Source organism: Balearica regulorum, chromosome 2, assembly GCF_011004875.1.
Source record: "Balearica regulorum gibbericeps isolate bBalReg1 chromosome 2, bBalReg1.pri, whole genome shotgun sequence".
NCBI lineage: Eukaryota > Metazoa > Chordata > Aves > Gruiformes > Gruidae > Balearica > Balearica regulorum.
The window spans coordinates 36,320,412-36,334,903 of NC_046185.1; the positions used below are offsets into that span (position 1 = coordinate 36,320,412).

The following is a 14,492-nucleotide window of genomic DNA, read 5'->3' on the forward strand; positions in this document are numbered from 1 at the left end:
GGGAGTAAAACTGCAGTCAGCCTTGATATGCCATCCCACAGGAGAGGCTCTTCTCTCCCTGTAGCTCTAATTATATATTCAAAGTGTTAGGGAGTTCCAGACTAAAGAGATTTATTTGATGTCATCCCATCACCACCTATCCTGAATAGTCTGATCTTTTTCTTTCAGGAAAGGAAAGTTGTTTTGAGCGAATAATTCAAAGATTTGGAAGAAAAGTAGTGTATGTTGTTATAGGGGATGGTGTTGAAGAAGAACAAGGAGCAAAAAAGGTAATGCCCCTTTTTCAGTTTGGGTTGATTTCAAGAGTCTGAAAGCAAAACTGTCTTTTCTTCGACATGGGACAGCATGCATTGACATTTGGGTTTTGCATCTTTGCTTTATGAGATATGTTTTGACCATATCTAGTAGAAACCTGCATAAAACTCCAGATAATAATGTGCCCTGCTGTTCTCTGAAAGACACATTAGGCTAGCTATGTATGTTTGATGTATTTCAAAAAGGACCCAGAAAATGGACCCCAGCTTTTGTGCCAAGAACTAATAGTTATGTTTTCATTGGCATCCCAAAATACCACATAGGATGTTATGAATATAAGCAAAAAGTGGCAATTCTTGCTGATCAAAGGCAGTGTGCTATTTCACTATATGAAATACATATATGTCACACCTTGAGAAGGTACGTAGGGCTGGAGTAGTTTATATAATTTCAGTTTTCTTGTGCATCCATAATTTGGATTCTGCATTCATGTAACTACTTGTGGCTTGTCCTGCATTCATAACCTCAGTTAACTGAGCGGAGGATACTATTTGACTATGTCTTTATTATTTTTTGCTCTCCTCTGGGAAGGAGGGAAAAATTCACTTTTTTTTCCCCCCAGTGTGGAGTAAGCTCCATAAAAAGCAATACTTCCCACTGACAAATAATAGGCAGTATTCCTAGCCTTGCTGTTCTACCCAAGTATAGCAGATACGGAGTCTTCACTTGGAGGAATGAGGCATAGTATTGGCTCATTCAGGAGAAAGAGTAGGAAAATGGGCATTTCTGTTCTCACTTGCTTTTACAGGTAAATTGCTTTTACACAGCTGCTCTTTTACCACAAAACACTCTGTGGTACTTCTATATCTGTTTCCACTGTAACTTTCTAAATTGGAGAAGTGACTAATTAGTCCGCATGGCATTTTAACAACCATTGACTGGTTTTGCTTCATGAAATCTGGGGTTTGTGCCCCCGAAGCGTTGTGGGTAGGTTCCCGGCTCGTCCCAGCACTTTGCAGAGTCTCAGTTTCATATATCCCTTTGGCGGACTGACGGGAACAGTTTGCTCCTTTCTCCTTCAGAAATGCCTTTCATCTTTGCAGAGAAATGTTTTCCCGCTGTAAATGATTACATTTTAAAAGCTGCATTTAAGATCACGGGGAGAAAAAAAAATTCTCCTCTTTGTTCCTTTTCTGTTGCTTGGTGAAATAGTGTTGTATATGATAATGGCAGGAGTAGTCCTTTTGGTAACATTATCTAATTCAATGCTTTTTTCAACAGGAAACATGATTCAGAAAAGCATAAGAAAAAGCCTTTCCACTTGCTAAGAGGAGTAGCAGTATAGAAAGTTCCTTTGTGCCATTATTTCTGTGTATTCTTTCTCGGTGGAAGGAATTTTCAGATTCAAAGCATGTTAGATGCTCTGGATTAAATTATCTGCTGTGGCAATGCCAGAGAAGTCAATAAGTAGACCAGCAGCCCTGCCTTTCTGCAGAAACTATTAATTTGATTAAGGAAAATGCTTCTGGAATTCTTGTCCTGCTTCTTACTCCACCGAAAAAAGAAGTCACCATTTCACACTGTGAAAGCAGCATTTACCTCTTAAGTTTTGGCCCTCGCATTCTGCAAGAGCGAGAGCCACACAGTGCCTTGCGGTACAAGGAGCTGCTCCCAACTCAGATGATGCCTTTTTGGTTCTCTGCTCCTCAGGTGGTTTTTATTAGGAGGAGTGAGCATGGGAATGCACCCTAGTTTATACTGTGCTTCAGTTTAAAGATGTATGCCCCATCTAAGGAATAAATGGTATCGCTGTGTCAGAAAACAGTAAAAGCCTAGACCACCTCTGCAGAATGTGCAAACAAAGCAGGAGAAGATTTACCCCCACAAAACCATCCAAAGCCCATCAATCCAAAGTGGCATAACTGTCCCATGATGTACCCCATTGCCTTGCTCATCCCCTGAACCTTGCTAGCTGGTTCCTTCCTTCCTTCCTTCCTTCCTTCCTTCCTTCCTTCCTTCCTTCCTTCCTTCCTTCCTTCCTTCCTTCCTTCCTTCCCTCCCTCCCTCCCTTCCATCAGCACGTTGGGTTTTGTGATATTTTCAGGGCAGGGACAGCTTGTGCGTTATCCCTTTGCACAGCGCTTTGCCGAAGGGGTTTGACCTGTGGCGAAGCCCTTAGTATATGTACGTTTGTTCACACTACTTACAGAATAAACAGTACACCCTTCTTTAAAAAGCACTTGATTGATTACATGTAAACTATAATAAGTATTTTTAAGTGAGCATATAAATTCAAACCTATTTAATTTGAGAGATTGTTTTATTCTGTGTTCGTTTAGTGAAAAGAGCTCAACTTCCAGCTTAGGGGGTAAGAAAGTTAAGGTTTGTTATTAAAAATAATTTACCAATAATTTATCAATTGCTTCATCATAAAACAAGATTTTCATTTATGTCCTTCATTCATGGAAAGTCCTCGGTCGATACAACAATAGAGAAAATAAAATTTAAAATCTTTTTACTATTGTCATTATTGTAAAAATTCAATAATAGAAACTTTTTTATACCATTTAAAAGATCATTGCTCCTTGAGAAACATTTTTAGGATAGACTGTTTTTTCATAAAATGCCTCTTTTGATTGATGAAAATAAATACAAGACACTGAGGAAACCGCACGCTCGTACGTTTCACATAGCACAGGACAAGCCATGGTATCAACACCTTTGTTTAGCTGCCACTTCCAGCAAAATATTTTATAAGACAATTAAAATTCTCAGGACTTCTGCATTGCAGACTGAGGAATAATCATCCCCTTTTGGATCAGTTCAGCACACAGCCAGTGTGGCTGTAACGCCGGGGTTCACGCGGAGGTTGCTACCTTCGGATCGGCTTTCCCGGGAAAAGAGGGAGAGGAGGGGAGAGAGAAACCGGTGTGAGAGCCGAGGGGTGCTCAGGACGGCTGCCAGCATCGGTGCGGGTGCCATGCGGGTCAGAGCCGCAGCATCTCGGTGCCACTGCAGGGACACAGCTATTTGCAGAATCAGTTTCTGGGGTTTTCTGCCAGAGACTCCATTGTCTTGGCATTTTGTTTTGCTTTGCTTTGCTTTGTTTTGTTTGAGCTCATCTTTTGCCTTTGGAAACACAGTCAGGAAATACTTATAAGGCAGAAGAAACCCCAACTCCTGAGTTTTTCTACTTAGGAGAATCCTCCAAAGGATTTCTAATTTGAGAGAGGAGACAAAGGAGGAGGCTCTCTGCACTGAGGAGCTGGATTTTACATCAGGTGATTCGGGAGAGCCTGGGCAAATCGGCTTCTCCCTTTGTCTCCAAAATGGTCGTGCTGCCTCGGAGGGAAATTGGGAGGAAAAATCATAAATCTTTGTGGAGCAATAAATAGAATATAAATGGGTATCCAATATGCCACTGCTTTTAAGCTCACAGTCACACTGTGCTGGTCAGGTTTGGGGTAGGAAGCAGAGACGACTGCTTAGCAAATCTGGCAGGAACACAACAAAAATACTGTGAAAGATGACAGAAACTGATGAGTTTTCTATTCAAATTCATCACAAATCTCAGGAGTAAGTTTTTTGTATCAATATGTATTTATTTAAGGGAAGGAAGATAGCCTGCACTTTCCAGTGTGGCTGTCAAAAATGGCTTTGTTTTGCACATGTATTAATAGAAATGCTTCATTTTGTTGAGCAAAATAGTTGAAGTTTTGTTCTTTTAGTAAATAAACGCTGAAAAATAATATTGCTTATATTTAAGAAATAAAATACCTTAATATTTGAGGTTATTTAATAATATTATAATTATTGGATTTACTGAATTAATAATTTCACTTTTCATGCTTTTTTACACCAAAACAAAATTCAAATTTTTGCTACCATATTTCATTTCAAAATGTTATCAAAATTAAATCATTAAAAAGTTCATAAATGTATTTATTACCAAGTAGCATCTACAAAATGATTCATGTTTTTTAAATGACAAAAGCTATATATTTACTTGGAAGATACTAAAGTAGTACACAAAATCATTGCTTTACTGCCAGTCTAGATGCATATTGCTCCAATATGCAATGAGAAAAGCTTTCTTATAGTTTCATTAGATACTAATGCATCCAGTTACACTGCCTATTTAGTAGCGGTTAGCATTTGTCATCCATTCTCACACAGCAGCAAATGAGATATTAGCATTTTTCATTGTGCTCAGAATAGAAGACACATGTTGTACATGATATGTGTGCTAAGTGTTGGCAGGGATGGCTTTCTAAAGGCAGTATTTAGTAAATAGATATACAAAGAAACTCTTGCCCAGTCATTCAGTAAGAAAAAATGTACTTCTGTCTCATGGGTGTGTTGCCTCTTTTGGCAGGGCTGAATAGTTGTGGATAAATGGAGTATGTTAATGCAGGAATAATGTATAAGGTTTTGTATTATAATTTTATTATTTTAAATGTTTTTGGTTTGTACGATCATCTGTTGTCTTAGATAAGGTGAAAATTACTGTATATGACCCATGAATGCACATGCATATATATGGGCACATGTGTGCGAGACTGTATATATGTATACAAACATACATATAGCTATATGTAGATCTGTATCAGGTTTGTTTCCCCTCCTCCTAGCTATGAAGGCTGCGCCGTAGGGTCAGACTGATAGAGATCTGAATCGGCTGCGTTCGGCCAGGCAGAGAGTGCCAGCGCAGATTCCAGCCCTGTGCAGCCGCCACGTTCCTGGCGTGCTTTATTTCTTGGGAGTGGGCTGCTGGTCTTTTGACCTATAAGCAGCAGAACTGAAAATAATTATAATCCTGAGGTTTACACAACCTCTTAGTTTTCATGGGACTCTCCGGAATCATTCCATGCCTCACCTCTGTAACTGCATGGAGTAAACGGAGGTGTACTCCTTTCACAGACAGACATAAATAAAGCAGAGGACACCTGAGTGATTTGAAATAGAAAGATATAGTCAAAATAATGACCACTTAAAGTTTTGGTTTAAAATCTGACCATAAACAGCTGAGGGTAATCCAAAACTCGATATTGCATATGGGCATCTAGCAAGAATCGCTGTGATTTGATTTAGCAGAAGCTAAGCCTTCTGTTAAATCAATCAGGGTCTTTAACTGCCCTAGCTGCCTGGTGTGTGTACGCTCTGTGATGCTGAGGTTGTTACTAGGGAAGCAGTGTAATGCTGGAGCTGCATGAAGTGGGAGCTGGAAGCCAAGAATTTATTACAATTCTCCCTATTCATTAGTTTGCTGTATGACCTTGGAGAGGGTCCATGTCATTGACTCTTGGCTTCTGCAGAGACACTACGCAAAGGCAGGTGTCCACCAAACTCTTTGCCACGCCACATCTTAGGTATGCTATTTACACCTCCCTGACCCGGTGGCTGAGACAGAGCTGGTGCCAAGCTGACAGAGAAGCAGGGAGCTGTGGCTGGCTGGCAGGGAGAGCAGGTAGGTCCTACCTGGCAGGGGGCTTGTGAGAGAAGAGGGAAACCACAGCTGCGCAAGAAAGGGAGGCAGCGCTGCTGAGCACCGCCTGCCAAGTGCAGTCAGCTGGCAAACACAGCACGGACCTGCTGCAAGCACAAACCTGTGCCCATTTGTTCTTGATGTAACACCCCTATCAGATGTTATAAATTCTGCCAGGAAGATCTCACAGCCTAAATAAGAGATAGCTGCATAGGAGCTTTTGGAGAGTGAGAACAGCATGATTAGGAATTTTTATTTCGTTTTGCTGGTTCATTTCCTGAACGTGGTGCGAGAAATGCATCTTTAGGATAAAGATTTGAGTTGGAAAGCAGCAGTGTCTGATCCGAGAGAGCACAGAGGACAGACTGTCTGTATAATGTAACAGGGAAGACACTGGGATGTGGAGTTGTCACTGAGTGAGCTAATTGCATCGAGTTTCTGTTGCTGGTGGAGCGTAGAGGCAGTTAGAGACAGGCTAGATTGAAGATGTAGAAATAGTAGGTGTCATAGTCACTGTTTAACACTTCTTAAGGAAAGGATTAATCTGTAAAAGTGCTTTGGAAATGTCATAAACATTTTTTCCAATTGCCTCTGAATTATTTTATTTTGTTCTCTCCTTAAGAAGCTATCGCTCATGCATCTATCTTCAAGCTGAGATTTAGTCAGCTCTTTCTCAAGGCTTTGTAACAACCTGGAGTAAAGCAAAGCAGAACAGAAACTCTTCCAATTGTGCTTCTTTATGGGTCATTTTATTTTCTTCCTGAATAAATTTCTTTGCTCTACAAGCTAGGCATTCTCCGGATGTGGGCACCTCTTCCTTCTCTCTTCAGTCCTTTAATGTGCAGCTCTGCTGCTGACACTTGTCCTTCACTGGGTGCACATTTTCCAGATTCCTTGCAGTGCTCCCTTGCTGATCACTTACAACTCTTTAGTCTTGCTTATTAGTATTAATTAACTCAGTATTACCTTCTCTGACTTTTGCAAGAGCAACAGTTGATCGTTCTTAACAGTTGCCATTTGACTTCAGAGAGACTAGCTGTTAACTTATATAGTTATGTTTCTTTTAAAAATCTCCATTTTATTCTATAAATTCAGCCCAGTTCATCATCACATCATTATCTGGATTGAAGCAGCATTCTTCTAAAAATAATAATTATTTTTACACTAACAGACAGATGTTTACCTGACCTTCTAAAGACAAATTTATGATAGGCTCTATGCTAAGGTGTTTGCCTTCTGAGACAGGTATAAGGTAAAATTACAGGGCTTACAGTAAACATGCAGCTGGAAACAGAGCTTTTCACATTATTTTCAAAATTATTCTCTAACTTAAAATGTGAGGAGAAGACTTGAATAAAAAAAAGGGGGTCAGCGTAGAAGTGATAATCAGAAGAGATGGAGTTTTGCCATTGATTTCAGTAGAATTAGGAATTTGCTCAGGAAATGCTGAAGGAGGATGAAGAAAGCATCTCTGAGAAGCTGTAGATAAAATACTTGGGAAACTCAGAAGCTATTGCAATAATAAATTGCTTGTGGTTTGCCTCCTAAAGATGCCAGGACACAAGCTGACCCAATGAAAAGGTGAATATGATCATGTTAGCCTTCAGAACCTTGTTGAATTGACACTATTTTCCCATGGGATTTATAGAATATTGTCCTGATGAAAGCTGATGGTTATCTCTTTTTTATTATTATTATTTATGCAAAAGTTCTTGCTGACACTAGAAACTCTGGTTTAGAGTATAAAGATAGTTCTTAATCAGATTTTTACCCTTCATGGATGAGGTAATGTGTGCTTTTCCTGGTGTTTGTGGTTTTGGTTTATTCAGGTTCTTTGCAAATGTATTTGTGCTCCAGACAGATTTTATTACAACTAATAGGAAAAAAATATGTATTTATTTTAAAATTGTCCCATATGGAAAAGATGTTTTAAGATCAGCACTAACAATGAACGACGTTATACAAACCACTGGGATAAAATACATTTCAAAGTGATGTGAGCAACACATGAGCTATTCTTAATCACCATGGCTATGTTCTTAACTCACCTGTCAGGGACAGTTCCACAAGGAGCAAACACGCTTGGATAGTAAATAGTACTTTCACTTCCTTTATTTTTTTGGATTTTTAATCAAGTTCTGTTCCCTTCCTCAAACTACCCACATGCTTCATGTATAGGTTATTTTTCTTAATTTTTTTCTAGAAATAATATTTTCTTCTGCAGCATGCTGAAATCTGTTTTTCTTATAAAGAGATGAGAAACCCCTCCCTTCCTTATGATCTCCTGACATATTTGCTGTTGTTCCTGTTGGTAAATAGATTTGCTATTACTGAGAATTTATACTGAGGGAGTGGGTCAGAGAAACCAGAGATAAACAAGAAGGGCTCGAAGTTTTAAGAGCTCTTTTTCTCTCCTCGCAGTGTTCCCTTATCCTTGTGAAAGACAATGGGTGGGTCTAAATACCAGAATGCTCAGGGTTATTTTTACATGTTGTTTGTGCTGTTCACAGCATGCTATGCCATTTTGGAGGATCTCGAGCCACTCTGACCTTATGGCCCTTCACCATGCCTTGGAACTGGAGTACTTGTAGCAGCTCAGCAGCACTTTGAAACCCCAGAGCCTCCTTCTGCCCGTGGACGGGATGCCTGTGTCTTGTGTCAGCATTGGACTACAGAACTTTGTGATTTCAACATGTTGACGTACAGCTGCAATTGGTCTTAACCCTTGCCCTTTCAGTAAACGGAGGAGCATGTCTTTTTCTTCAGAACAGCTGTTGACTCTGATATTGCGAGTCCGATGAAAATAAGCCATGCAAATGTTTGAACAATTCATCTTTACCATATTTGCTACCAAAAAGAAATAGAGAAGGAAAAAAAAAAAAAGGAAATAAAAGGTTCATACCTGTGAAGAAAAAAAAAGGACCTGCAAATGCTTCGTAATTTTTAGACTCTTCAATGTGACACACACCGTTTCTTCAACACAGCAAACTTGATTGCACAATGAAGACTGAGATTTTTCAAAATACCAGTGGAGTGATTTTCTTGTAAAGAAGGTTTACTTTTTGGTTTCTCATACCCAGGGTACTCTGTACATCTTTACTTATTTATGAACAGACTATATTTTGACATCATATAACTGAGGATATGTATAATAGGATTAAAGGCTATTATAAGCCTTTGCCTTATGGTACAGCAACTACTTTTGATTTTAGCACATTACAGAGTAGTTTAAAATATGTCTAATTTAAAGTAATAGGTACATCACTGAGACAATCATGTACAGGAAGAATTTTTTGTGTAAATTTGTAATAATGAATGATTCTTTTACATATTGTTAAGGTAAATGCTATTGAAAGATAGTAATGCCTTGTTGGTGAAGAATGAGGCCACGTGTGCACAAACTGTTGTGCGGTGCCTTATCAATGCGTTGGATATAAATATGTAGATAATGGATTTTTTTAGATAAATTTGTCAAGACCAAAAGCATGGATGTCAAGTGTCAATAAGAATTGGGTTTTGTTCTTGTCAGCTGTTTCTCTACCTTTTTCTTCTCTCACCTACTCTGATTATGAAAAGATTGATTTCTTTCCCCTCACGAAGGAAATACAGATAGAACACAACTGAAGAGGAGTCCTTTGCTGTCTTCTGTTTCTTCTTTTAAAGTTAACATAACCCTTTTTAAAATATTGAAAAATGAATTAGCAGATTCATTCCATAAAGAAATAGAGAGACAACACAAATATATTTTAAGACATGACTTAAACTGGAATCTTGGTACCGAATAGTTTTTGTCTCATCCAAAAATGAAGGAAACTATCTTCAGCATTATTTTTAGAAATTAGAAATGGGAATATTTTGGAGAAATTAAATAAGAATAATCATATACATTTAAGTTTTTTAATCCTCTTCCACCAGGAGTCAGATTTTCCTAAGATATAACATCCATTGCCGGCAATGGAAATACTGAAATAGTGATCGCCAAGGAGTTAAAATTTGCTTTTGTCTATACCCATTTACAGGACAAACCTAGACTGTGTCTGTCTGTCTGTGGCTTGTGACTTTTCTAATCTTGAAGGCCATGAGCTACTTGGTCAGATAAACTGTTAGTCTGACTTTTCGGCTTGAATTGTACCAATTCCCTTTACCTGATTTAAATCTCTTAATTAAAAAGAAGCCTCGGCTTTGTTGGCTCGTTCTCCAGCTTTTCTTCTTGTTTTCTTTCGCTAGAAACACCAGCCTTGAAACAGCTACCTGCAAAGCTACAAAGCACCGGTGTAGCTATACAACACCACCCTTCTCTATTGGAGGAATCATTGCTGCTAGAATTCAATGTTTGTGGATTGCTTTATTACCAACAGAGAAGTTTTTTTCCTACCAAGACTTGCACATGTGCTTTACTTTACCCGGTATGAGTGCTGGAATTCATGCAGTACTCACATACATACATAAAGCACATTGTGGGTAGTTTTTAGAATTGAGACTGTAATTAGCCTTTTTTTTCCTCAAGCAAAGTAGAGAGTGATGGGGGGTTGGTTGTCCTTTTTTTTATTCTTTTTTTTGGCTCTTTTCAATTTTTAGTCACTCGCGGACTGAAAAAAAACAAACAGTTTATCTGGGACTTATTGTACAAAAGGTGTGTTGTGTCCACAACTGTGTACAGAATTTTTCTTCATTAATTTTGTTTTAAATTAATAAAATTGATTTGTGAACGTATTAAACAATTGTCTTGTATGCAAGTCTATAATATTTCTGCCCTCTAGGTCGGGAACGAGGAGACATCTCTCTTTGCTGTAACAAGGCAGAAGTTGTTCACCTGCTTGTGCCCTGCTGAGAGCTTAAATAGGATAAAAATTATTTGCATCTAGTTTACAAAAGGCTTGGTTAGATGGTCAGCAGTTGTTTTGCTTATCAGCAGGAGAAGGTCAGTGCAGAATAGGGACTTGGTGCGCGGTGTCCTGGAAATGTGTGCCGAAGTGACTCATAGACGTAAATGCCTGAACGTTAGGTGCCACAGTGCCTCTGAACATCATCCAAAGCAATCCATGTGCTGAACGGATGAGTCTCATTGTTCAGGCATCTCACTCAGCAAGTCTCCCATCCTCTGAGGATCTACAAGCCTGAAGGTCTCTGGGAATTCAGGACTGGTATTTATATTTTGCAAGCATGGAGCAGGGCCGCCCTTTAAATCAGGGGAAGAGTGACAGTGCCCACCATTTTATAGCAGATGCTTTATTGTAGACCCATAAGTATTGGTGCAGAATATGGATTTGATTCACTCTTCTAAGGAGAGGGAGGTGCATGCCCAAACCCATATCTTGCCTTCCATGAGTTTATCCTAATTAACTTCTAGACTAATCTACACAAGAAACATCCTCTACTCCTGCTGGTACTGCTGAACCACCCTGCACAAAGGGATTAGTTGAGCCAGAGACTGCAGAAAAGAAATCAGTGAACCAAAGAGTGAGTACAGCTGCACTGAAGGGCAAAGCAGGATCAGCCAGGAGGAGAAAAAGTGTCCATCAACTGTGTATGGTTGTTTTGTAGTGGTTGGTGAAGAGCCCTCTTTGCTCCTGCACCCATGAGTGAGAGCCTTGAATGGAGGCTAGGGCGCATTTATGCTCACTTTCTGGTCTACTGAGACCTGGGTTTTGTGGCTGCATTGTGGTACAACTTCGAAAGGACTGATAGAGAGTGCCACAAGCTGAGAAAGGCATGGCTTAGTCAAGGATGGGTTTGTGTCTTGTGAGAGAGAAAAGGGATTAAGTCAGCATAACTTCTTTTTGAACTAATTATCCAATTGTAACAGTGATGACCAAAAGGAGTGCATTGCACCCATTCCCTGCATGGCATGGAATTAACTGATGTCTGCCATGTTTTCTGAGCGACTTGATCCTACTGGCATCTGAGGTGCTGGAAGTGCCTGGTAGGTCAGGTCCTTAGGAGGCTGAGGAGAAGAAAAGTCTACTTTCCAACTCTCTGATGCCCTGGGAGTGAGCCGGGAACCAAGACTGACCATATGTAAAGAGGTGAAACAACTAAATGCAAATAACTCTTACCTTTACAAACTGCAGTATCTGATCATTTTAGGTCAGGAACAGGATGATAGTTTCATTGTGGAGTCTGCCTAAGTCTCACTTTAGGTAACTTGAATTCTTTCTGTATCCAGCCTTTAACATCTCCCTCAGTCCCATGGAAGAGGAAAATAACCTGAATAAAAGGCGATGGGCAACAAGCTAAGCTGTAGTATTATCAACCTCCGTGTGCCAAACACCTTTCCTTTCTTGTATCTTCCACACTTTCACCTTTCCTCCAACAAATGTTTACTTGGGTTTTGCTGCAGTGTAGCTTGATCTTTGGCAGTGCTTGTTGCAAGATCTCCAGTCTCACCATGTGTGAGGGACTCAGTTCCACTATGTCACCAGGTGCCAGAAATTGTCTTCCCTTAAGAAGTGGCTTACCCTCAGAACGCTCACAGTGGAGTTTTCTCTGTTACAAAAAAATTGACCAAATTCTTCCAAACAGTAGAATGCTGGAACAAGCATAATGGCTGTAAGTCCATGAGGTTTTGCAATTTACTTCTGCAAATGATAACCAAAGCCTCTGAGGTTTGCTGTTTCTTGTAATTACCAGGATAGATGTCTTTTGGAGACTGAAATCCCCTTGCCAGCTGGCCACGCTTTAAAAAGCCACCTCTAAAGCTATCTCTTCCCCTCGATGCACTGAATGTAGTGCTCAGGTGAGCTCCTGCGCTGCCCATGAAAATGCACGGACTGTTCTTTTGAACTCATTTTGGAAGTTTCGGTGTTTAGGCTGGTGGATGACCACAATGTTTTAAAGACATCCTCTTTCATCATTGCTTCTGATCTCAGATTAGTCTTAAACCAAGAACATGAAATTGCAAGTGTTGCTTAGCTCCAAACATTTGCTTCCAGAACCCTGGCAGGCCTGTAGCTAAACATTGTCTGACATTACTGATGGAAGCTATGTAGCCTAAATATTCCACGTTGTGAGTCAGCTCCTTTGATACATGAATATACATACTCATATTAAAAAATGTTGCCTCAGGTCCCTCATTTATTTTAAACTTTTGCATCTTAAAATCATTATATATACAGTACTATTGCTGTATTTGAGGCAAAAGAAGCCAGATGCAATATGTTATTCTGCTGTAATCCATTAGAGCATTGAGTTTACAGTGGCAAATCACAGCTTTACAAACTTTTACTTAGAATGTGACGATGAAATCAAGCTTTTTGTTTCTATTTCCATCCCTTTCTTTTAAAGCTGACAACCTAACAAATGGAAGCAAAACCAAGACCAACCAAGGAACTTTTTCTATGTATTTGGCACCTCCGTGGAAGTTGGATGCTCAGAGTAAAATTCTGTATATATATTTTCAGCACAGCACCAATGGGGCTAGTCCTCTGCAGTAGGCACCTAAATCCCCTCTTGAAGCCAGTGGCTTTCTTTCCTGAGTTTCTCAATTCTCAGAAATTTTTTTTTTTTTTTTTTTTTTAAGGAACTTCATACAAAGACCCTACTTAAATCGAGACCTTGTAAGAAAGCAGGGATTCCTGTAGGGTGAAGGGCATCATGTTGTGATGTAGGTAGCTCAGAAGCTTGGGGTCTGCTCTTTGGAGCATGTCAGTACTGCTTGAAGTTTCCATTTCTTAGACGCTCACTGATAACAATGTTCAGCTATAATAGCTTTGGTTCTGAGAATAAAACACATCAAGATCATTAGAGCTATGTAACTTTGAGGTAGTGCCAAGCAAGTAAAATTAATAATAGTAATTATTATTATTTATGTCCTTCATGCCTGGAAAGCATGCTCAGTGAGTGGTATCTTTGCCTCAAAAAAGCTTGCAATGCAAGCCAATAAAATATTGTTAGAAATTCTCTTTTGCATTTCCCTTCAAATTGCTGCTTCTATCAGTGTTGTGATTCTTGAATTCTGCCCTGCAACATGGGTAGAGGATGAGTGTCAAGAGACATGTTGCTTTGTGTCATACTTAAAAAAACCAGTCACCTCCCAAGTTTGAAAAAAAAGGGAGAGGTGTGAGGGTTGCAAGGCTCCAAAGAGGGTCTGTAGGTAACCAGGGAGGGTCACTGAGCGGAGCACCCAGCACTCCCAGGTGGCCTCCCAGCAGCTGCCCAGTGCTCTGCCCAGGGATGTGATGGGGCAAGGGACTGGTGAGAGGCCCCACAGTCTCTTGGCTACCCTGTCCCACCAGCTTCATGGTGTGGATGGCCAGCTTGGCCATGGCAAGGAGGACAAGGATGTGCTGTAACTCAAGATGGGCCTCAGATGAGGATGGCGTAAATGCAGAGAGAGCTGGTTGCAGTCCCTCTTCTGGCTCCTTTTGAACCTCTTGCCATGTCCCCAGTCCCTCTGCACAGCATAGCCTCTCACCGCCTGGCAGGAAGGCCACAGCACGCACGCACGCACACACACATTGCCAAGCTTGGTTATGACAGCAGAATTAGAATGGTGTGTCATTGAGGTTGATGACTGCCTGACTTTAAAGTGAATGGTTTGCAATAGAAAACACCCTCTACTCTCATTCTCCAGCAGAGTTATGAAGAGATAAATAAAACTCTCACTTTTGCATACCCAAATCATCCTTCTTTATAGCTGTTTGTCGGCATTTCATTTTATGTTACTGCAAATAAACTTTCATATTCTGATACACTGGGGAAAACTATATTTTTCATTCTGTACTAATACTCTCCATTGCCATTTCTGGGTTTT

The 14,492-nt window shown here is 40.0% G+C and overlaps 1 protein-coding gene across 9 annotated transcripts in view; it reads left to right on the forward strand.

Annotated features, from left to right (window-relative positions):
• The window catches only part of EYA1 (EYA transcriptional coactivator and phosphatase 1), a 169,773-nt gene extending 159,318 nt beyond the window's left edge, over positions 1-10,455 (forward strand). For all 9 annotated transcript variants that reach the window (XM_075743908.1, XM_075743899.1, XM_075743901.1 and 6 more), the window contains 2 exons: positions 169-269; positions 8,251-10,455. In XM_075743908.1, coding sequence (XP_075600023.1) covers positions 169-269; positions 8,251-8,331 — 182 coding nt within the window. In that variant the 3' untranslated portion in view covers positions 8,332-10,455. The remainder of the gene's footprint in view (positions 1-168; positions 270-8,250) is intronic.
• Positions 10,456-14,492: the final 4,037 nt, after the last annotated feature.